General features: G+C 43.7%; 1 protein-coding gene across 1 annotated transcript in view; it reads left to right on the forward strand.

The window, feature by feature from the left end:
• The window catches only part of Cttnbp2 (cortactin binding protein 2), a 103,286-nt gene that overhangs the window by 53,074 nt on the left and 28,186 nt on the right, over window positions 1-22,026 (forward strand). The window contains exons 9-13 of the mRNA XM_012517754.2: window positions 4,056-4,331; window positions 6,466-6,561; window positions 8,658-8,737; window positions 16,800-16,886; window positions 17,201-17,300. Of these exons, the coding sequence (XP_012373208.1) occupies window positions 4,056-4,331; window positions 6,466-6,561; window positions 8,658-8,737; window positions 16,800-16,886; window positions 17,201-17,300 (639 nt within the window). The remainder of the gene's footprint in view (window positions 1-4,055; window positions 4,332-6,465; window positions 6,562-8,657; window positions 8,738-16,799; window positions 16,887-17,200; window positions 17,301-22,026) is intronic.

Here is a 22,026-nt window from a genome sequence, read left to right on the forward strand (position 1 = left end):
ATGCTTCCGGAAGCGCTGCGCGTAACTGGAGAAAGCTGAAAGCGTTCCAGGTGGAAATCTGGTGCGGAATAGATGATAGAGAAAAGATGTAGAAAGTCAATAATTTGAAGTTAAAAGTAAATTTTATCTATATAAATCACCATAGTTAGGTTAACAATGTTGAGTGAAAAAATTATGAAACGATACATAATCCAAAACCATCTATGTGGAATTTGAAAACCATAACTCCGCGTCAGGACCTCTGAGTGGAGGAAAGGGAAAGTGTGCTTGGAGTAGGGAAGTAAAAGGCTCTCTGTGAAGGATGGAGGTGAGACTGCGGAATCAGGATCAAAGTAGATGTTTTCCTGGGGAGCCAGCAGCATCTTGGGAGGTTTCAGAGAGCGTGCTGCTGTGGAGTCTTCGTGTGATGTTCGAGAAGGAGGGATATGTTTATCCCTTTCCCATCGCTGGGACAAACTACTGAGACCCACAGTTTAAAGGTTGAGAGGTTTATTTTGACTCAGCACCATACCGTACCGTATTACCGGTACATATCTGAGACCGGGTAGGAGAGAGCAGGCCCCGAGCAGGCCAGGTGGCTGCACAGCCGCACGAGGCAGTCACAGGTGGCAAGTCACAGGTGTGCTGTTACATGGGGCAGTGTGCAGGTTGGTGAACAGAGGGGACTGAGGCAAGCCAGAGGAACCCCAGTTGTAAGTGCACACTAGGGGGGACATGGCTTAAGAAGAAGACTGAGAAAGAAATGGTAAGCTAGAGATTCTGAAAAAACTGCTACCTTCCTTTACGCAGGAGACCATGTTGGGAGGGGAGAAGTTCACTCAGTACTGCACTGTAAAATTCCCTAAGGTGTGAGGGTTCAAAGAGACCAGATAAATCCAGCAATTAAAGAGCTATTGCTAACAGGGAGCCAAGTTTCATGCAGTTCTTTCTGTAGGCAGAAGCTGAGTATTTTAAGCAGTGAGTATTACAGAGAGACAATGGGAAAAACTGTTACAGAATTCTGCCCTTTAATTAATTCACTCAACAAACAATTACCAAGTTCCTTTGTATGCCAGTCAGTATCCTAACATGGGGTAAGAGAAAAATTGTATGAAAACTTTACATCCTGATGCTCTAAACAAAGAGTAAACATACAAAACAATTTATACATGACTGCAAGATAGGGAAGTCTGCTGTGGAAAAGACCAACGGTGTCTGGACTTTTGACGGTGGGTTTAATTTTAAGAATGCCCATCAGGCCTGCTGAGCCAGCCACTGAGGCAGGGCATGGTGGCGCACGCCTGTAATCCCAGCGTGGCGAGGCTGACAACAGGAGGATCACTATGAGTCCAAGCTGTGTGGTGAGACCCTGTACCAAATACATAAAAAAAAAAAAATAAAAGAATGCCCACCAGGGAAGCCATCCTGGTGAGACGTTCAGGTGGTGACTGAAGAAGATGGACGGTGGCTATGTGGGTCTCAGGTAAGGCTGTCCAGGCAGGACACCAAGGGGGCAGAGGCCCTAAGGTAGGAGAGGCCTGGTGCTTCTGGTGACTGGGTTGGAATGAATAAGGGCAGAAAGCAGGAAAATAGATCAGGCAAAGTGCAGATTTTTATTGGAATTTATAGGCCATTGTGAGGATTTAAGACAGCCATAGTGACAGATATCTGGTATATATTTTAACTATCATCAGCTGCTTTGTTAAAAATAAGATTGTACAGTAAAATCCAGGGTGTCCATTAGAATATGACTTGTTTTCCAGGTGAGAAGCAATGATAGTAATTTAGTGTAGGATTACTGCAGGTACGGTGGTGTAGAGCACTTAGGTTCTTTTTTTTTCCATAATTTTATTGAGAAACAAATAGCAATGAGACAGTTTCAAACCAAATTGGTAGGACAGTTTCAATAATTAACACATTGCATACATTCTTCCTAGTGGTTAATTGCTGTACAAGATGCAAACGTGATATACTATTTACAAAAGATCAAGTCACTATTCATTAAGAGAATGTAGCTATATATCTATCCTAACCATTTTGAATACACAGACACAAGATGGACATTCATCTGTATCCCCTTTTTTTTGTTTAGTTCTGTTATTTGAATATTATAGGTGTGTGAATTCAGCAAAATAGCACTTAGGTTCAGAGGTGCAGAACACAGAGTTGGCGGACTTTCTAATGGATCGAATGTGAGGTTGATGGGAGGGGATTCACAGGTCATTGGAAGGTGTTCAGCCTGAGCAGCCGGCAGACGCATCTCCCATCTCCTGCCACGGGGAGGCGGTTGTGGGTGAGGCAGGTTTTGCTGCTAAAGAGCAGGAGCTCAGTTCTGGATATGTGCTGTGGATGTCCGGGAAGCCCTGTGTCAGATCTGCAGGACTTCTGGAGTCGAGTGTGAGCTGGAATGAGACTGAGAATCAGCAGGCTCTCCATGAAATTAAAGTCCTGGGGCTGGATGAGATCACTAACAGAGTGAACACAGAAAACGTGGAAAAGAGCTTTGAAGCGCTCTGTCAGGAAGATCTGGATTCAGTGCAGGGAGCAGCACACAGAAACCAGCAGGAGAGGGCAAGCAGTGAGGTTGGAGAGGTTCTTGGGGAGTCAGGTCAGGAGCAGAGAGGGGTCGTCCCTGCGCAGTACTGCCGTGTCACTTACTGGGAAAATTAAGTTAAAGGAAAGGATCCTAAAACACATTTAAAAATTGTTTGAGACAGGGTCTGGCCCTGTAGGCCAGGCTGGCCTCTTGATCATTCTCCCAAGTACTGGAATTAATATTTTAATATTAAAGCCTACAAGGTAATTCCTTCAAATTTTAAGTAGTCATCACTTTAGAATGCTTCCACTGATTGATGGTTGTCTATATTTAAACAAAGCGGGCTGGCCAGCAGGGGCCAAGGGTTCCATCCCCAGGCCTGCCATGCTGGCCGCGTCCCCGGGGCGTGCTGAGATGGCAATTAAGACTGGGCATGGTGGCGCATGCCTGTAATCCCAGCTCTTGGGAGGCTATAAACAGGCAGATCACTACGAGTCCAATCTAGTAGTGAGACCCTGTAGACCCTTCCCTAAAATACAAAATAATAATGATAATAATAATAATAAATAAGCAAAGCATTCCTTATGCATCTTCTGGGATGCCTTGTGTTTGAGTACATAAGCACATTTGGGAAGTAAACTGTCTGTCCAGAGATTACTTTTTTTTTTCTAACTTTGAAATTATCTCATTCATACTGCATAGATAACACTTGGTACCAACTCCATGAAGTTTCTCTAAAGTTTTAAACTTCATTTTCTTAATAACTATAGCTCATACTTCATCAGTTTATAGGATGGTAAATTCTCTAATAACAGTGATGAGTTCATGAGACAGAAGATTTGGGGGCACACACAGCTCAGATGACGAGAACAGGGGTGTGGGGGGCACCAGCTGCACGGAGGAGCCTGTCAGTGGGTGCCAGGATCAGGAAGGTAATTCATGACGCCCCTGCTGCCGTGTTTGCTGCTTAACAAGCACTTGCTAGTGTTTACTATACAAGAAATAGTGTCTCGAATTTGTTACAAACACAAATCCACTTACTCTTCATCACAACTCAGTATATAATCTCTCTACAGAAGAACTTGAGACGTGGAAGATCAAGGCAATTAACCAAATACCACAGCTAGAGGAGGGGGACCCTCAGGCCCAGGCCGAGGTCGGTCGCTGCCTAAGCCGCCATCTTGAGCTTCATAAAAACCACAGCTACACCTGACTCATGTGTGACAGTACTGTACAAGTAAGAAGCACGCTTAGGAGTCAAGGTTGAGGGCGAGCTCTCCTGTTCTCAGACTTTTTTAAAAGCAGCTTGAGCAGCTGTCAATGAAATTGAAAAAGAAACAGTTCATACAGTGTGCTTCTAAAAAACTATGAGGAGACTAGGAGACCAAAGTTCAGTGTATGAAAATTCAATTGAATATCATTGGAAGAAATAAAAAAGCTGTTCTTTGGTTTGGTTTCTTTTTAAATGCTTATATATGCTTGCTTTGCTGTTTTTGCTATCATTTCTTTAAGACTTCTAATTCTTCTGTTCTCTTAACAGATGCTCTTAAAATACCCTTAAGGCTTTCTGTGGGTGAGATTCCACCCGGCAAGGATGATGGTGATGACTTTGAATGTGAAAACACAATATGTGCTTTAAATATCCGCAAACAGACGTCTTGGGATGATTTTTCAAAAGCAGTGAGTCAGGCCCTGACACGTCATTTCCAAGCCATTTCTTCTGATGGATGGAGCAGTCCGGGAGACACGGCACTTACTACCACCACTGATTCCAACATCGGCCTCAGCGCCAGCAGTGTCCGATCCATCACACTAGGTATCAGCCTTGCTAGTGGGGAGAGAAAGTTAAATTTGGGGAGTTACTTATGTGTGCGAGCTGTAGAGCTTGATACTCAGTTCCTTGATTGAGCATCTTCGTAGCTCACTTGGGGCAGCTGCCATTGCTGAAAACCTTAACTAGCCACGATGTAGCCATTACATAACGTACTGTTGTTAATGTAAAAAATGCCTTCATGCCTCCAGTAGTACTAGAGAGTAAAGAACTCGAAAACTTCTGATGAGGCTTTGTGATTAGATTTGCAGGCTAGATAAATGCAAGAAACTAACCACATCATAGCTGCTCACTAATGCACCAATTCTGAACCCAGCTCTTTAGGGCCATTGCTGTGGGTGTTACAGAGCACTGACACCTTGGCCCCAGGGAAGGTTTCTTAATCAAGTCTGGAGTTGGCGGAAATCCTGGAATGAAGACACAGTCTAAGCTCCTACCTGGGGTGGGTCAGAGTGATAGCTAGTTTCTGCTGGGTAGACAGACTCCAGAGAACTTAAGATTCGTTTTCCAGTGTGCACAGTATGTGCTCTGTAAATGTTAGATATTAGTTGCCTCCTAATGGTTTCTTCTGACTTGGACCAGAGAACTAATGTTTGTGGGAAGCTGCTTTTGCAATAACTGTGTAATCTAATATATTTTAAAATTGGAAAAGAATAATCAAGGGTAAGAGAAGGGCGGTCTTCAACAGTCCTGTTAATGTACATAGTTTATTCTAGCAGGAAGTGTGGTGTTCTGTTCATGCACGTCCCAAAATTATCCTGCTACTAGTTTTTAGAGCAAATTATTTGTTACAACTTGACTTTATTAGTCTTTAGCAAGATTACTAAAACAACGATACAGTTGTTATTATATATTAAATGATTGCATTAAGGAAGTAAGTGATAGATGGTTTCAGGAACACTGTTTGCTCACAGAGTGGTACTCCAGTGATGGTTCTGCCTGGCGACCTGATGCAGAAGTCTGTGGGGCAGTGGTTTTGAAGGAAATGGTCCCCTGTCTGCCCTCCTGCAGCTAAGAAAGCTGCTACAGACAAATTGCTCTCCCCACCGCCAGCTAAGTTGACCCTTATGACAGTTTCCTTGTTACTGCTTAGCAGGAAGGTGTAGTCTGCTGGAGTAGAATTTTTATGGCTAAAAGGCCTCATGCTTAGCTACAGCCATGTGACAATTGGTAATTATAGCATCATTATTAATGTACCTGTGTGCTTTGGTGGATCCATAACTTAAGCTACATTAAAGGAATTTGTAGGCAACAGTTAAGCAGAGAGTTATGACGGAAGCACTTATGAATGTTAGGGGCACACTGAGAACAGATATTTGAAGGATTGACTTGTGGAAAGGAATTGATGGAAAGAGACACTTAGTACTGATCCATCCCTAGAAAAAGCCCCTGTGAATTAAGGACCATTCTAAATGAGAATGAGCCGAAGGCCAGGACTGAAAAAGCTTGCCTTATATTAACTACCTGAAATTACCTTTTTTCCCCCTCTGAAATAAAAAACTTTGCTGTTAAGAATTGCATGGCCCAGGGCCGGGGAGACAGCTCCGTGGAATAAGTGCTTGCCTGGCAAGCACAAGGTCTTGAGTTTGATCCCTGGTGCCACACACACACTCACACACACACACACACACACACACACACACACACACACACACAGAAAGGAAGGAAGAAAGAAAGAAGAAAAAAAAAAAAAGAAATGCATGGCCCAGTTGTAAAAGATCTGATGTCTCATGAAAATTGTTTCAGGCTTTGTAAAATAGCCATTGGAAGAATCATGAAATGATTTTAGGTTTTGATCAGGTTTGTTCTTAAGCATTTACTCTATACTTATTTGGCTGTATTTTGTTCTCGAGATAGTTCTCTCAGTGCTTCCTTAGTAATGCATTTACTAAATCTACAGATTGAACACTTTTGCTTTGTCCTTAAACAATAGTTCTTTGGTCTTCCCCCTCCTGCTTAGAGAGTGCAGGTCTTGTGTGACTTTCTACGTCCTGCACAGGCCTTTGGCAACATAATCTCTGGATTCCTTGGCAGCTTCACGGAGGATGGTGTCGGTTTGCCCTTAGGACAGCATCGTGTCCAAGCTGGCCTCGACACTGCCTTTCATTTCTTGAACTAGGAAATGTGCCATGGCCGGCCGGTCAGAGCTGCACCCAGTCGCTGTGGGACTTCGTGAGGAGGAGCAAGGCGGAGCACGTCACGGTATGGTTGTCAGGTAAGGCTGGCCTGGCGGGAGGTCTTCAGGGAGTGTTGGCTCCTTCTCTGGGCTTGGTACCACTGCTTAGAGCCACATGTTGGCTTCAGTGCATGTGTAGTCTCCAAAAATGAAGTAAGTGGATTTTTTTTTTTAAATTTTGATTAAAGGGGGGACAAATCAAAAGTCCTGCTCCTGACACCTATGGTGTTGTCTGCCCTGTCCTTATCTGCTACTGTTCCTGTGTACCCTTGAGGCCAAATTGAGGGTCCTGGGCTGAGCGAGGAGAGAAATGTCTTTTACATGTTGCCTTCAGATAGGCTTGGCTGCGGAGGCCCTAGACCATGGTGGCAAATCTATGGTATGCGTGCTTCAGTGGGCTCTTTGTATGGTTGACAGTAGGTTTGTCATAAATGATCTTTATCATATTTAAATAAGGTCTTTCTATATCTATTTTCTTCCAGCGTTTTAGCACAACCAGATACTGAATTTTATTTAAGGCTTTTTCTGCATCTATTAAGATCATGTGATTTGTGTGCTCTGTTCATGTGCTGTATTCACTGATATGTGCATATGTTGAACTCTCCTCACAACCCCATGATAAAGCCCATCTTGTCGTGATGTATGATTTTTTTTAATGATTCATGTTATTGTGTGGTTCCTGGGATTTTGTTGACAATTTGTGCAGCTATGTTCGTTAAAGAGATTGCTTTCTCTTTTTTCTTTTCTTTTCTTTCTTTTTTCTTTCTTTCTTTTTTTTTTTTTAGTTGAATCTTTGTCTGGTTTTGGAATCAAGGCAGTGCCAGCTTCCAGGAATGAGCTTGGCAGTACTTGTCTCCTTTCAGCTGTATTTTATACAGTTTGAGGAATATTAGTTTCGGATGGTCCCTGAAGTTGTTGTAGAATTTAGTGGAGAGTTCTTGGGTCCTGGGCTTTTCTTAGTTATTAGGCGCCTGTTACTACCTCAGATTCATTCTCTGTTGTTGGATTATTCAGAGTTTTTAAATCTTCTTGGTGTCATTTTAGGAATTTATATGTATCTAGGAACCTATCCATGTCTTCTGCATTCTCCAATTTGTTGTAATATAGGTTTTGAAGTAGTTACTAACAACCTTTTGAATTTTGGCTGTGCTTGTTGTGATTTCACCATTTTTGTTTATAATTGCATCGATGTAGGTCTTTTCTTTCCTTTTTTGGGAAAGATTGGCTAAGGGTTTCTCTATTTCCTTTATTCTTTTGAAAAGTCAGCTCTTTGGTTCATTAATTATTTCTGGTGTTCTTGTTTTGCTTTGTTTTGTCTCAATTTATTAGGTTTTGTTCTGATCTTTTAGATTTCCTTCCTTGTTTGGCAAGGATATGAATTTGTCTTGTTTTTGCAGGATCTTGAGGTTCACCATTACATTATTTACTTGCATTTACTCTGTTTTTCAGAGTAAGCTTCCCTCTTAGAAATGCTTTCCTTGAGCCCTATAGCTTCTGGATATTGTACTGGCCTTGATTTTTCTTACTTAATGTGCTGCTAGTAAATGATGCGACAACACTCAATTTCTTAGCCCCAGATTGAAAAGGTTACTGATTTCCTATACTTGGGAATAGACTTTCAAAAATCCTGTTGAACTAATGTTTTATTTTACTTTCTGCAATTGAAAAAGAGAGGGTTCACCCTAGAAAATACCTTTTATGCACACGCAGTATACTGCGACAGTGGCAGTGGAACTTGGGGCAGGACAGCAGACCCCAGGTCCATACATTATTATTGCCAGGGCTAAAGTTTCTAACGACTGAGATGACCTAGGATAACTTTCGCCTAGAAACAGTATAACTTGAAGCCAGCAACTGGCAGATGCCAGCTACAGGGGGGCGGGACCTGGAGTCCCTTCCTGCGACTTCTAGGAGGCAGGAGGGCATCCCGCTCCCAGGAAGGTGAGCAAGGCCCCCTCAGGGGAGCGTGGGTGTTTGCCAGTCAGCACAGCGTGGAGATGTTCTGAGTGCAGAGGCCACTGGTGCTTCTTGGCCACATGTTAGCTCTCCCCACGTAGATCCACGAATGTAGTTTCCTTAATGATAGGTTCTGTTGCATTTGGAGCCCTTTCCTTCTGTGTCTTTGTGTTTTACAGGCCCCCCAGAAGGCTGCCTCGATAGCGTGACTTATGCTTCCATGATCCCTCTTCAGATGCTGCAGAACTACCTCAGGCTGGTAGGTCAGCAGTGCCAAGTGGAGGCCTCAGCTTCCCACACCGCTACTGGCGTATCAGGCGGCCCGTTTGTGTGCGGACTGGAATGCCAGCCCCCCAGCCTTGGCCACGTCCTCGCACTGTTGTGTGCCCTGGCAGCCCTCTCGCTGGCAGGCTGCCTATCACTTAGTCTGGTTTTCTGTCACTTCATCCAAGTGTCCATTGCCTGAACCCAGAAATGGTGTAACTTGTAAAGCGCCATCATTTGAGCGGGAGGATGTTGTCTTTGTTTAACAAGGACTTGACATCAGATGAATGACTGTCAGTATGGAAGGGATGGCAAACCTGCCAAGATACCTTACTAGAAGCTTTTATGCTTTAAAACTGAGTAAATAGTCTGGCATTGGGCAGAATGTTTATTTAGCCTCTTAGCAGAAACCAAGTAATTATAGCTTTAAGAGTATTTTTTTTTTAAGCTTCTGATTTCTAGGAGGTGAGAACTCTGGGGTGGGGCAGGCAAGGTGAATTGCTCAGGGTCTCAGCAGCTCCTCCTTGCTTTCCTGTTCACTGCATCGTTGGTGTGAGTTGAGCACAGTGGTGGTCACGACCATGTCTACTCCCTACCCGGAGGGAGGAGATAGGGACAGACAGGCCCCTCCTTTCAGCGAGTTACACATCTCATACACCAGGGACAGAATAAAGAATTCCTGTCCCTGTCCCCCTGGCCTTTTGTGGGACAGCCACATGCTCTTCTAAAACTACAAAGTCTACTACTAAAAGAAAGAAGAAAAATTAGATAATCAAAATAGCAAATTCTAGGTATAAAATCGATAAATATAATACTTTGCATTCACTAATAGTAAATGAAAAGTAATATGCCAAGTGCTCTTATGTGCCTTTATTCTTTGAAATCTTTCTGTGAGGTAGATGATTTCACCTACTGTTTTAATGAGGAAATTAGAAGATAATATGCTCAAAGCCACCTAATAAGTGATGAAGCCAGAATCATGCATGTCCCTGAGGTGCTGTATGTGTCCTTTGTGTGTGATATTTATCCAAAACCAATATTAATGGTATGAAACAATAACTTTGCTTACTGCATTACTTTATTTAGAAAGCCTTATTAAACAGAACAGGCTGGACTATGATCTTCTCCAAAAGTTGTTTCCATAAGCTGTGAATTGATGCCTTTATTTTCACCCTGATGAAAGGAAGTATTCAGAAGTTGCCATTGATCGAGCTGGGCTCCGAGCTGGGCCCTTTGTGCACACAGTCCTGTCCTGGTAATACATGAGCATTCAAAGCTTCGCAGTGTGTGTGACATAGAGCTTCTGAATCAGAAGCTTGTACTTTTCTTTGCCCTTTGCTTCTCTCCCCCAACAGCGCCGAAGTACACAGGACAGAAGGGAGTTCTGTCTCATGCCTTGGCTTTAATGAAGGCTGAAGGCATGAACTTCCGGAAAGTGAACCTTGTGCTCTCTAGAACCCTTCTTTCCTCCCAGCATCTCTGTAACTGAGAAAGGGTCTGGCCTAAGGCTTTCCATTCACCTGTTTAGGTGCTGAAATTGCTAAAAAGCAAAATTGTAACCAATTTAAAAACCTTGAAGCACCGGCCAGATAGCTCAGTGGATTAAAGCACCTACTTAGGCAGACATGGGGATCCGATGCTCAATGCTGGCCTGCTGTGCTGGCCCCACCCCTGGGGCACGCTGAGACAGTGATTGAGACTGGGTGTGGTGGCACCTGCCTATAATCCCAGCGCTTGGGAAGCTGAAAACAGGATCACTACCAGTCCGATCTGTGTAGTGAGACCCTGTAGAACCTACAGACTCTGCACTAAGTAAAAAAAAAAAAAAAAAAAATCTTTTGGCTTTAAATTGTAGTACTTCATTCTGATAAGTAGGTAAATGTCCACTGAGCTGGGCAGAGTAGTTTTATAAGCAGAGCAGTAGACAGAAAGCAGAAAATGAAAGACAAAAGCGAAGTGCTTATTTCACAGTTAACTTTCCTTGTGTGTCAGGAACAGGGAGACACAACAGTGGAAAAATAACCGATTCTTTCCTGATGAGTTACGTTTTGATAAGGATTAAAGCAGAGTGAATTTCATTATCATGTTGATTGAAACTCACCTGTTTCGGAAACTTGGTTGTTCTTGATCTCCCAGCAAGTCAAGTAACAATTTGGTTTCAGTTTGGAGATAGGAAACTTCAGTATAGGTGATTCCATTATTATTATTATTCTGTTCTAATTTCTTGAGGCTTAGGGCAGAAGCAATGACCTGGTCCACAACAATGACCTATTACAACTTTGATTTGGCCAAAAGAATAAAGAAGATATGCAACAGAACTAGAATTGCACATTAGCATTAACTAGCTCTGTGCAGTCTGTGAAATGCAGTGTCTGCTAGTCCCATCCTATGCGGCGTATCTTATGCATGTGCCTCCTGACTCATAGACTTAGTTTAACTACCAGTGATCAACAAACTAGACTAGGTCAACTGTGGTTTTACTTCTTTTCTCAATTTAGTGAGTGTATATGAAGGGCTTTGTAATCTGTTCACTCGGATGGACATAATGAACATGAGGTACTTATTTTAACTGTGTTTGAAAATGTAAAGTGCTTAAGGCAGTAATACATTATAAACATTATGAATGTTCCCTCTTTCATTCGAGATCTTTGGCTTCAACAGGATAGGCCTGTATTACACATTTGTGTATCCTGTTAGTCACTTAATTTAGTTTGTTGACCTCTATAGAACAGCTCCTAAATGCAGGCAATGGCTTAAACTTAGTTTCTGGATATGCCTAAGACATACTACTGGGCCTCCCTGAGCTTGTATTCCAGAGCGATTAAATCCATAGGTATAACCACACTAATTACAAGTATAAATAAAAAGGAACAAGGAGATAAGGAGCAGGAGCAAGAGGAAGCAGAAAATGCTATCAGTGAAATTTTTGGAAAAGATCTGTCTCTAGTAGCATTTGAGCAGAAAACCAAGTGAAGTGAAGAACATAGCCTTAAGTATTGGAAGCAGGCACAAGTATGTCCAGCCTGATAGCTACCTCTGAGAAATAGTCAGAAATTGGATTATGCAGGGCCAAAGCAAGGGTTTTGAACGTTCGTCCAGGCAGGACAGAAAGCCACTGGGAGAAGGCAAGTAGCATGGTAGCTTGGCCCACCAGTGCAACAAATACCTGATGGTGCCTTGCTGTGTAGAGCTGACACGTGCAGCTCGATAGACGCACACAGGTTCACAGTGATTTACCCGAAGACCTCAGCAAGGCAGTGGTGGGCCCTCGGAGGTGAACCTCGGCTGTGTGCCATCCTTGTACATGTCATCGTATCCTATTAAAGAGTGCAGTACCCAGTTTTCATTACATATGCAAATGTATCACATGTATAAAATGCTTGTGGGAAAGCCCTTCTGCAGAAATCCTCATGGGTTGGAGAGCTTTTGCTTGTTTCTGTTACTTTTTTAAATTTTTAAACATTTTCATTTAATTGTTAGAGTCACACTGGTAAATTTTAGGCATCTATCTTGAGTTTGTAAGGCAGAAGTTTAATCAAATTGAGCTTGACTCACCAAAACATTTTATTCAATGTAGTGCATTGATTGGGCTTTTTTTTTCTTAACTAACTTAACATACTCCTGTCAGCCAGTATACAATTTTATTAGCTTATTTGCAACCTTGTATTTCAATAATTCAGTGACTATGCATATTTATTTAATTACAGATTACTTGAGTAAGGCATCCCAGTCCGAGCCCTACTTTAAATGAAGGACTTGAATCTTGTAGGAAATGACCCTTGAGCTCCTTCTGCCTGCTGGCTGTCTACTGCGAGAGGTGCTATAACACGAATCCTCAGGAGTCACCACTAGGAAAGACTACTTAGCTTCCACATATCCCCAAATAAAGTTGCAACTTTTCCATACAAATAACAATGTAAATAATGGATATGTGTCAAAAGCGGCTCACAAAACTCAGTGGCCAGTAGCCATTTCTCTTTTAGTTCTTGGGAGAGCAAGGTGGGCTGAGGTCCTAAGGGCAAAGGGAGTTGGCTCTCTACCATGACGAGGAAAGCCACCCCATGCTGGTGTCACCTCCAATACCAGGAGACCCTGTGGCTTCTATGGCAGTTATGGAGAAGACTGTGGGAAGCCGGTCAGCAGTTGGCCCAGGAGATGCAAGGGCAGGAAGAGCTCATGCGTACATGAGGGTGGCTGAGAAGGGAGACACCAGAGTTTTATTGTTTCAGAAAAATAACTGTAATATCTAAATGGTTAAGTCCTTGTTAGTAAATGAAAGTCTATTGAAATGAGTAACCAATTTGATAAGAGTCTGTACAGTTCAGTACACTATGTGTGTGTATAAATAGGCAGGTAGGTCAATAAGTAGAGGCTCTCTGTGTATATTGACTAATTTCACTGAAATTCTCATTGCTATGTGTATTACATAAAGAGAGACTTCAGCAAATAGTTGAAACTCTCTAACATTAGGATTCCTTTTTCTTTTTTTTTTTTTTCCCCCAGTGGTAGGGATTGAACTCAGGACCCTGCACTTTCCAGGCAAGCGCTTACTCTACTGAGCTATCTCCCTGGGCCCTAGGATTCCATTTTTAAAAAAATTTCTGATGCTAGTTGTATAGACTTTCAGATCATTGTGTTGTACACATTCTACTACTAGGTCTCTTCCCATTTCACGTTTACCTTTTTCTAAATTTGTTAGTACTATTTTGCCAAATGGTATCTAATTGTTTTGATTGCTGTTTGAAATCTGAACAAAAAAATTAACTACTAGAAGTAACATGGTACTGCTCTTTAGAACAATAGATAGTGTTTGAGGGAACTTTATATAAATAAATTAACACTGACTGCTACTTATGGCTCTAATGTTATATATAAATAACTTCTTTAAAATTGGGTGTCAGGGCTGGCGAGACAGCTCAGTGGTCTAAAACTCCTGCTTGGGCAAGCTTAGGCAAGTGCAAGGACCCTAGGGAGCTGGCCACAAAAAAAAAAAAAAAAAAAAAAAAAAAAATTGGGTGTCAGAAGAGATTAAAATGAAATCTCTAGCTGTTAAGCATGTGACTTTGAGTGGTTGCTATCCCAATTTTATCGGCTCAGGAAATCCCTGTTTTTCATTCTTTTCTGAGGTTAACATTCAGCACAGCGTGGCCTAATACTGTCTTTGGACAGTAAAATCTTTTTCCCAGACTCTGTGTGACATGGCAAACAAAAGTTAAGGTGTTTTACTTTAAAATGCCACAAATCTGAAAATGCAGCTGTCACACTGACAAGAGTGGAAACTACAGCTCCTCTAGTAAATACCACGCTGCAGAAAAACACTGGAGGAAAAATACACATGAAGCATGGGTGGTGGAGGGGGCATTGCCGGGGTCACTGGTTTCCAGCACCTCTGCCTCTCTGAGCACCAGCTGACCTGTGACATGCTTCCTCAGCAGGCCATGGGGATGTGAGGGTACAGGGGACTGGTGCCACCTGTGATGATAAGGCTGATGACTTAATAAGTAGGCAAAAATGTCACTGTCAGGGGAAGAATTCTGGTGACTATGACTCAGCCTATTGCTTTAGAAGTTGAATTTTATTTGGTTTTTCAAAGGACAAGCCTCTCTCCTTTCAGCAAAGCTAAAATATTTCCAATCCTGACGCATCAGTCTCCAGCTCCATCTATCTTTAGAGCCCTCTGCTGGAAGCAGGGAGGTATGCCCAACATCTTGCTATTTGAAGGAATGTAGTGTGTTAACTCTAAAACAGATTTTCTTCACAGAGCTTTTAGTATTTACATCAATCTCAGCAGAATAAAGGTAATTTTCTCCCAGTAATTAAAATTTGTATTCCTTTTCTAATGGTAGCTAACACAATTGTTTTGGTGAGATAAACAAACCAATAAACAAAAACATTAACCAAAAATTGTACTACCCCAAGTGAAAAGAGACTGTACAGGCAATGTACGCGTTACAGTATATAAATGATCTGGACATCTCTTTTTCCCCTGTATCTACATAGCTTGCTTATTTATATTCTACCATATGCCACAAAAATATGAGACTATGTAAACACAAAGGGCTTATTGATGGGGAATGGCCTTGATGAAATTTGAAACTGAATACTTCCTGTTTTTCCTCAACTGCTACCAGCTGAGAACAAATGAGGGGTTGAAATAGCAGACAGCTTATCTATAAAGTCAGGTCTCCTGCTGGCACATGATTTCAAAATCAATCTTCAGGAAGTGTAGACAGCATGACAGGATGGCTGTAATGAAGAGAGCACTCTTGTGTTCTGAAGTGAAACAAGATTAAATTGCAAGGCGAGTTGAAAATCTCAGGGGCAGAATATTCAGTAAATCTTGAAAATCTGTGTCCTAGTTCACTAGTGTGAAACAATTCATTCCCTGTGAGAGTGTTTCTCCCCAGTAATTCATAGCAATTTGGGATTAAGTTGGAGAGCTTGAGTGTTCAGCTTTGAAATCACAACTGATTACCAGTGTGAGTTCCTGTAATTCCCCACAAAAGTACTTTTAAAAAGTGACAAAACCTCAGAGAGAAAACCAGAACCAAGGTTGTCCTTTGGCAAGAATGTATGAGGCCCAAAATTAGAAAAAAAAAAAAAAATCAAGATTGACACCAAAAAGCAGAATTCTTTATCCTAATTAGAAAACTGGAGTCTTGAATGCCTGGGGTGAAGGAGTTCCCTCTGACTTGTGTGCTGAAGGCTTTGCCATGAGCCATCCTGTTATATTCCCAGAATCTGCCTCCTCCTAGAGTGAAGGAACCAGGAACATACTTGCTGTCTTCAGAAGGTCTAGCCCAGCTGCCCTCAGATTGTTCGAGGCCTTCTGCAGTGATCTGAAGGAGGCAGCCTCCTCACTCAGTCAGTGGACGGTTAGCAGCGCAGACACATGCGTGTGTGCGTGTACATCATCCTCTTTGTTGTAGAGAGAAGAGACCCTCCCACAGCCAAGACTTCTGTGAGGCTGAGTGGTTCAGTACTCATGTGCGAGCTGTTGCCTGTATTGTTAAGTTGCAGCTTCACTTGTTTGGGGCCTTTTCTGTAAGATCTTGCCAAAAAACTGCTCCCAAGTCTCTGTGCTGGGCATAGATGCTGAGTTTTTGAATAATAATGAATGGAGAGGCTGCTTCTAGACATCTTACCCAGCCCCTGCCCTGTGTAGAGGAGGACTGGCTCTCATTAAAAAGGATCTTATCCTTTAAGGGGAAAATAAAGGTTGAAAGTCCTAAGGGAATCCAAGCAAGTTTCTTTTTCTGCCTAGCAAGCGCAAGGGCCTGAATTCAATCTCTGGTTCCACAAAAAAAAAAAAAAAAAAAAAAATTCCTTTTTTACAAAATAAATGTAATTTGTCTCTCCCTGGATTTCTTTGAATGAATGAAATAACACATTCACATTCATCAGAGTTTATACTCATCAAAGCATCTTACATAAAACATTAGCACAAAGATATTTTCTGATATAGCTGCTGATCTCACTCATGTATCTTCCTTTCAAAAATATAAACACATACACACATTCATTATGCAAAGTAAGACCTGGAAGGAAACAATATTTCCAATGATTGCTTCTGGGTGCTGATACTGTCAGGGATTCCGTTCAGGTTCTTTATATTTCTTTGTATTTTTCCTAGAGAAATGCACTGCTATTCTCATCAATAAAAAGCAAAATAAGCATTTGGAAATTCAAGGTAACATCAGCAAGAGGCACAATACACTAGGAACTGTTTCTCAGCTACTCAAGCTGAGCCTCCTATAAAAAATGGCCAGAAGCCAGTAAATGTATGTCTTTTCATAAAATGGCAGCTCTTGCCATCCATTTTTTAAAAAATGTATTTGGTTGTTGCAGCTTGGACTCAGTGATCTTCCTGTCTCAGCCTCCCCAGCGCTGGGATTACAGGCATGTGCCACTATGCCCAGACTCACCATGGCATGTGGTGCCGGGGATCGAGCCGCAGTTCCGGCACTTACCTAAGCTTGCCTAGCATCTGGTGAGCTATCTCTCCGGCCCCAGTGCTTGCCATCTTCACCTAAGATCTCTTCTTGGTTCACTACTAGGTCGAGCAATATCGAAATGTCATTTTCCATGGCCCGGAAGGAAGCCTACAAGACTACATAGTGCGTCAGCTTGCGCTGTGCATGAAGGTACTGATTACTTTCTTTTTAGAAATTTTATTTATTGATGTATGTATGTATGTGTATGTATGTCGTACAGAGTGTCACTACGCAGCTCGGACTCATAGTGATCCTCCTGTTTTCAGCCTCCCCAGCGCTGGGATTACAAGTGCCCAGCTGAGAGCCAGTGCTGCTGTAGCCAAGTGGTGCAGAGGATCAAACCCTGGACCCTACACTTGCCGAAGCAAGTGCTTAGCCCACTGAGCTATCTCACCAGCCCCTGATTACTTTCGTACGATCTCTTTTTCTTGGAGAATTGGCCCTGACCATTCTGTTTACCTCAGCACAGACAGATGGCTGCAGGATACTCCTGTGACATAGTGAAAGCCAGAGTGGACGCTGGTTTCTCCAAGGAGCACCTGGTGGACCTGTTCATCTGCAATGGTAAGACATCTCGGCCAGCTAGAGTGTGATGACCCACAGTGTGGAGCTTCATGGTGCCACTAAAATGGCAGTGAACATTGTAGCTTCAGGATGCACTTGTCAACTTTGCATTAATTCTGTACTACCAGGTGAAAGTTGGAAACCCAAGTGAACATTACCAAAATCACCTTGAAGTGTATTTTCTTTTTTTCAATCTTTTATATAAATAATTTCTGTGAGTATATTATATAACTGGCAGCAGTCATTTCTCAGGGGAAGAGTTAGTGGGTCTCATATCTTTGATGCTATCTAGAATTACCAGGATATGGTGAAAGCAAAGAGAGGGTTGATGTTAACAGAATTTTGCCATTCACGAATTCTGTGCGACCAGTATACCCCTCATTGCTACACCTGGAGCAGACATCCATCTGTCTCACTTTGCTGTGCATTGATTGGTAGTTAGCTAAATAAATTATTTATAATTAGATCAGTTCATCTCCAAACAGCCACGTGCAATTAGGTTTCATTGTTTTATTTCCAGCTGAAGACATGGGCACCAAGAGGTGCGGTGACTTGCCACAGCTGTAGTAGTCAACGTAGGATGAAACGTGTTTAGGAATACAACATTATTCATGCATTTTCTATTTTAGGCTCCAGAATCTAGCACCACAACATCACCAGGGAGGTACACTTGGCATTATTATATGTGACACAGCCTCTCCAGGCACCATGAAGCAAAACGAAAACTCCTCAGACTTCAGTCTCCGAGGGCTGAAGCTGCAGAAGTTGTTGGCCAGGTGCTGAGGAGGCAGTTGCAAGACCGCAGAAGGATAGATTGAGCGGTGCAAAGTAGCTGAGTGAGGATGGTGGGAGCTTTGGTCTCGGGAGCCAGGGAGGGAACTTGTGGCTAGAGCAGCTCAGCCAGGCTTCAGAAGACAAAGTGCTTGTGGTTCTTAGCTGCGAAACAAAGTGAGACGCACATTTGGGGGGGAGAACACAGATTTGCCAATGCTGGAAGCACATTTTGGGGGCAAGAAAGTCTTACGAGAGTCTGAATGTCGTGGTACTGCACAGGTCGGGCTGTAACCGAGGCTGGTGAGAGTGAGCAGCCACTCAAAGCTGTTTTCTCCAATAATATCACCAGGTATAGCCAGCGTTTGTTAACTTCTACTCTGGTAGGGCCTACTCTAAAGAGTAAACTGATAACCCTCTGAGACAGGTTCCTGTACTGTCACTGATTTATACCACGCACCTGGCCCAGTGGTCCCACAGCTTAGACCCCACAGGGCTTAGCCCAGGAGTCTGGCTCATGGGCCTGGCTGTTGCTCCCAGCCCTGCTCTGAAAGCTCCCCTGCACTAAAGTGTCCATTTTTCCCCCTCAGCTGTCTCACAGAAACCCCCTAGTCTCTCAGCTTTCAGTCTTGTTTTATCTCAAATTAAGAAGCCTAAGAGTGTTTTGTTCCTACACTGTCAGGCTGGATGGCAGCTGAAGACAAACCTTTCACGTAAGCTTGAAACAGTTAAGAAAATTATTTAAATGGCAATGGAATACCCATCTCTGACAAAACTGAACAAAAAGGGGATATAAATGAAGAACCATTTTGTATCTGTATATTCAAAATAGTTAGGATAGATATACAGCTACTTTCTCTTAATTCAATGAGAAGAAAGATTTGTACTAACAGTGTTTGGACAGGATATCATGTCAGCATCTTGTACTATGAATCACCACTATGAAGACAACAATATGCAATGTATTAATTATTATAACTGTCATACTAACCTGTTTTGAAACTTTCTCATTGCTATTTCTTTCTCAATGAAATTAATATTGATTAAAAAAAAAAAAGGAAATTGAAGAGCAGTGATGGAAGTCAGGGAGGGCACAAGGCAACCTGCCCAGCACTCCAGAGTCCGCCTCAGGCATCTTCTTATGACGAGCTCTTCTTCCTTATTTCCCACTTTGAAAAGTTCCCCCCACTATTGGATCCTACCCTTGAGCCTTAGATCTTGTTGGAAGGCTTGAAAACCTAAATGCCTGCAAGTCCCAGGGGGAGCAGGGCCATTGGAGTAGGGATGCCGGAAGCCAGAGACTTGTGTCCCTGTCTCCAACAAAAAGCTGCAGCTCCTGGCTTTACCAGCTTGCTGCCAGCAGGCCCAGCATAAGAGCTTTCTGATTGTCAGAAAGAACCTAGGTCTTCTGAAGTCTTTGAGGGTTTGTGCTTTGAGTTTTGTCAGCTTTTTTTTTAATATGGAGCTAGTGATTGAACCCAGGGCTGCATGCATGTGAGGCACGTGTTTTGCCACTCAGCCATACCTCCATCCTGCAATTTAATTCTTAAAGCAATATGAAAACCGTGTAGGTGTTAATTAGTAGGTAATCTTCACCCTCACCTCTTGCCAGTTCAGGGTCCCGTGGTGCTGAACCAGTCTCTGAGTAGCTTCTTAAAACTCCGTTCCCATAGGCTCCTTGCTTGACCTCTTCCTCACAGTAATTCATTTGCTTCCCTGAAAATGGCCTCTTGCATCACGTTTCTCCACCTGGAACATCTGAGACTCAGTCAGTCACCTCACTGCTGTGACTCCATATCTGAAACTCATGAGCAAAAGGATTATTTTGGCTCAGAAGTTTTGGGCTCAGGTCCCTATACGATGTGGTGGAAAGGCCTGCTAAGGAGGAAAGCTGCGCATGTCACGGTAGCCAGGGAGTGAAGGGGGACCAGACAGCAGACGCGCCACTCCAGGTGGCGTCACCCGTCTCCCCCGCCAACCCATCTTGGAACAGCACAGTCAGCCAGGAGCTCATCCGTGGATCAACCTGGTGCTGGCCGGCAGATCTTGGTTTAAAGCTGTGGAGTTCCTTCTGTGACTCTGAACTAAGTGCTGTCCAAGTCCTCCCGTGCTAGGACTCTGAGGTAGCCGCTTTGTTTATCTGACTCTTTCAGAGTAGGTGTCCATGCTCCTACTGAGGATGAGGTTTCCTTGTGTGTCCACTACCTGTCCACTCTCCATGTCCTGTTCCGACTGCAGCTTCCTCTGGCATTCATTCGAGTAAAGGCTTGAGCCACCGTGTGGTTAGCACGGTGCAGAGTATGTTGCATACTAAACGTTAAAACAGACCTGGCCAGGGCCAACCAGATAGCTTAGCGGATTAAAGTGCCTGCTGAGGCAGAAGCAGGAACCAAGTGTGATCCCCGGTGTGCCGGGCTGGACCCACCCCCGGGGCTTGCTGAGATGGCGACTGAAACTGGGTGTGGTGGTGCACGCCAGTAATCCCCGAGCTTGGGAGGCTGAAAACAGGAGAATCACTATGAATCTGATCTATGTAGTGAGACCCCGTAGATCCTGTACTAAATGCATTAAATAATAATAATAATAAATATATAAATGGCCTCTGCCCTTCCTGAAGCTGTAAGACAAAGCTTCCAGTGAGGTTCTGTAAGGCCCCTCTCCAGGTCCTCCCGAACATGGTAATCTCTGCAGTGAACACAGCAGACCTCGCCTGTGCCCCTCCTCCCCGCTGGCTGTCCTTTAGGGCAGTGAGATTACCCCAGCCTCTGCCTTGCTGCACACATGTTCTCTTGAGGGCTCCTTGTAGGCCACTACAGCACGCTGTACTCCTCTGCCGCCTTCAGGGGTCAGAACAGTTTGCTTAGAGGAGGGATAGAAAGAAGGGGTATTAGGGAGGACAGGGGTTGATCAGGAAGTCGCTTATGGTAGGGCATGAAGATAGAATGATCTGGATTTTAAAATCTGAAATGCTGGACACTGGCCTAAGCTAAGAAAACATCTACACTCTGTGCTGAAGAAGGCGGGATAGGAAGTAGCACGTCATATCCAAGTGCACCCAGACTTTCATTCTGTGCTTCTCAATGACTTGGAAGTGTCGCTGTCTTCACTTTTCAGAACTGAAACGTAGGGGCTGGGGAGATAGCTCACAGCACCTGCCTAGCAAGCTCAAAGACCTGAATTCCATCTCTGGTACCACATACTGTGCTGGCCCTGAAACTGGGAGTGGTGGCACACACGCCTGTAATCCCAGGACTGGGGCGACAGAGACAGGATCACTGTGAGTCGAAACTGCGTAGCAATCCACTGTATCAAATTTAATAAAAAAGATTTTTTTTTTTTAATAAAAGGAACCAAAATGTACAAGTCTGCTGAGGCCCCAACTGCATTTGCCCCATCCGCAGCCTGAGCGCTGCAGGTTCCTTCCACCTGGAGGGTGTCCACTTGAAAGTGTGTTGAGTCTGCTGCCTTTGTCACAGCTCCCCTGCTGCTAATCTCCGGTCCTGCTGCCACCTGTCATTTCTTGTTGAAGGAGCTGTGGAGGCCTCATTAACCCTTCTTTCCTGTGGTCTGACCCCTCTGGGCTGCTCTGCAGGGCTCCCAGGAAAGGAGGTCACTGGGGGACTCACAACCATTCTTAAGTGCTCCTTGCTCACTCCCGAGTAAAAGCCGAAGTTGTCCAGAACGCGTGGCCTGGCTGCTCTTCTTGCCCCTTTGCTGTCAGTCTTCACCTCATAACATGCCCTCTCCAGACCTCTGTAGGCCCCAGAGATCATGGAGAATGTCCCCCTCAGCAGAGTGGGGACGCCGGCTTCTGAGCAGGGCTAGGCTGCGCGAGGGAGGGTTCGGGCGCACGCACTCTCAGGGCTGCCCCTGCTCAGAAGCTTGGGACGGGACCGGCCTTTGGTGTAGAGGTGAGGAAGACGAGCCGGAGAGGGTGGAGCCCTGCAGGGGGAGA

Source organism: Octodon degus, unplaced genomic scaffold, assembly GCF_000260255.1.
Source record: "Octodon degus isolate 3935 unplaced genomic scaffold, OctDeg1.0 scaffold00213, whole genome shotgun sequence".
NCBI classification, from domain to species: domain Eukaryota; kingdom Metazoa; phylum Chordata; class Mammalia; order Rodentia; family Octodontidae; genus Octodon; species Octodon degus.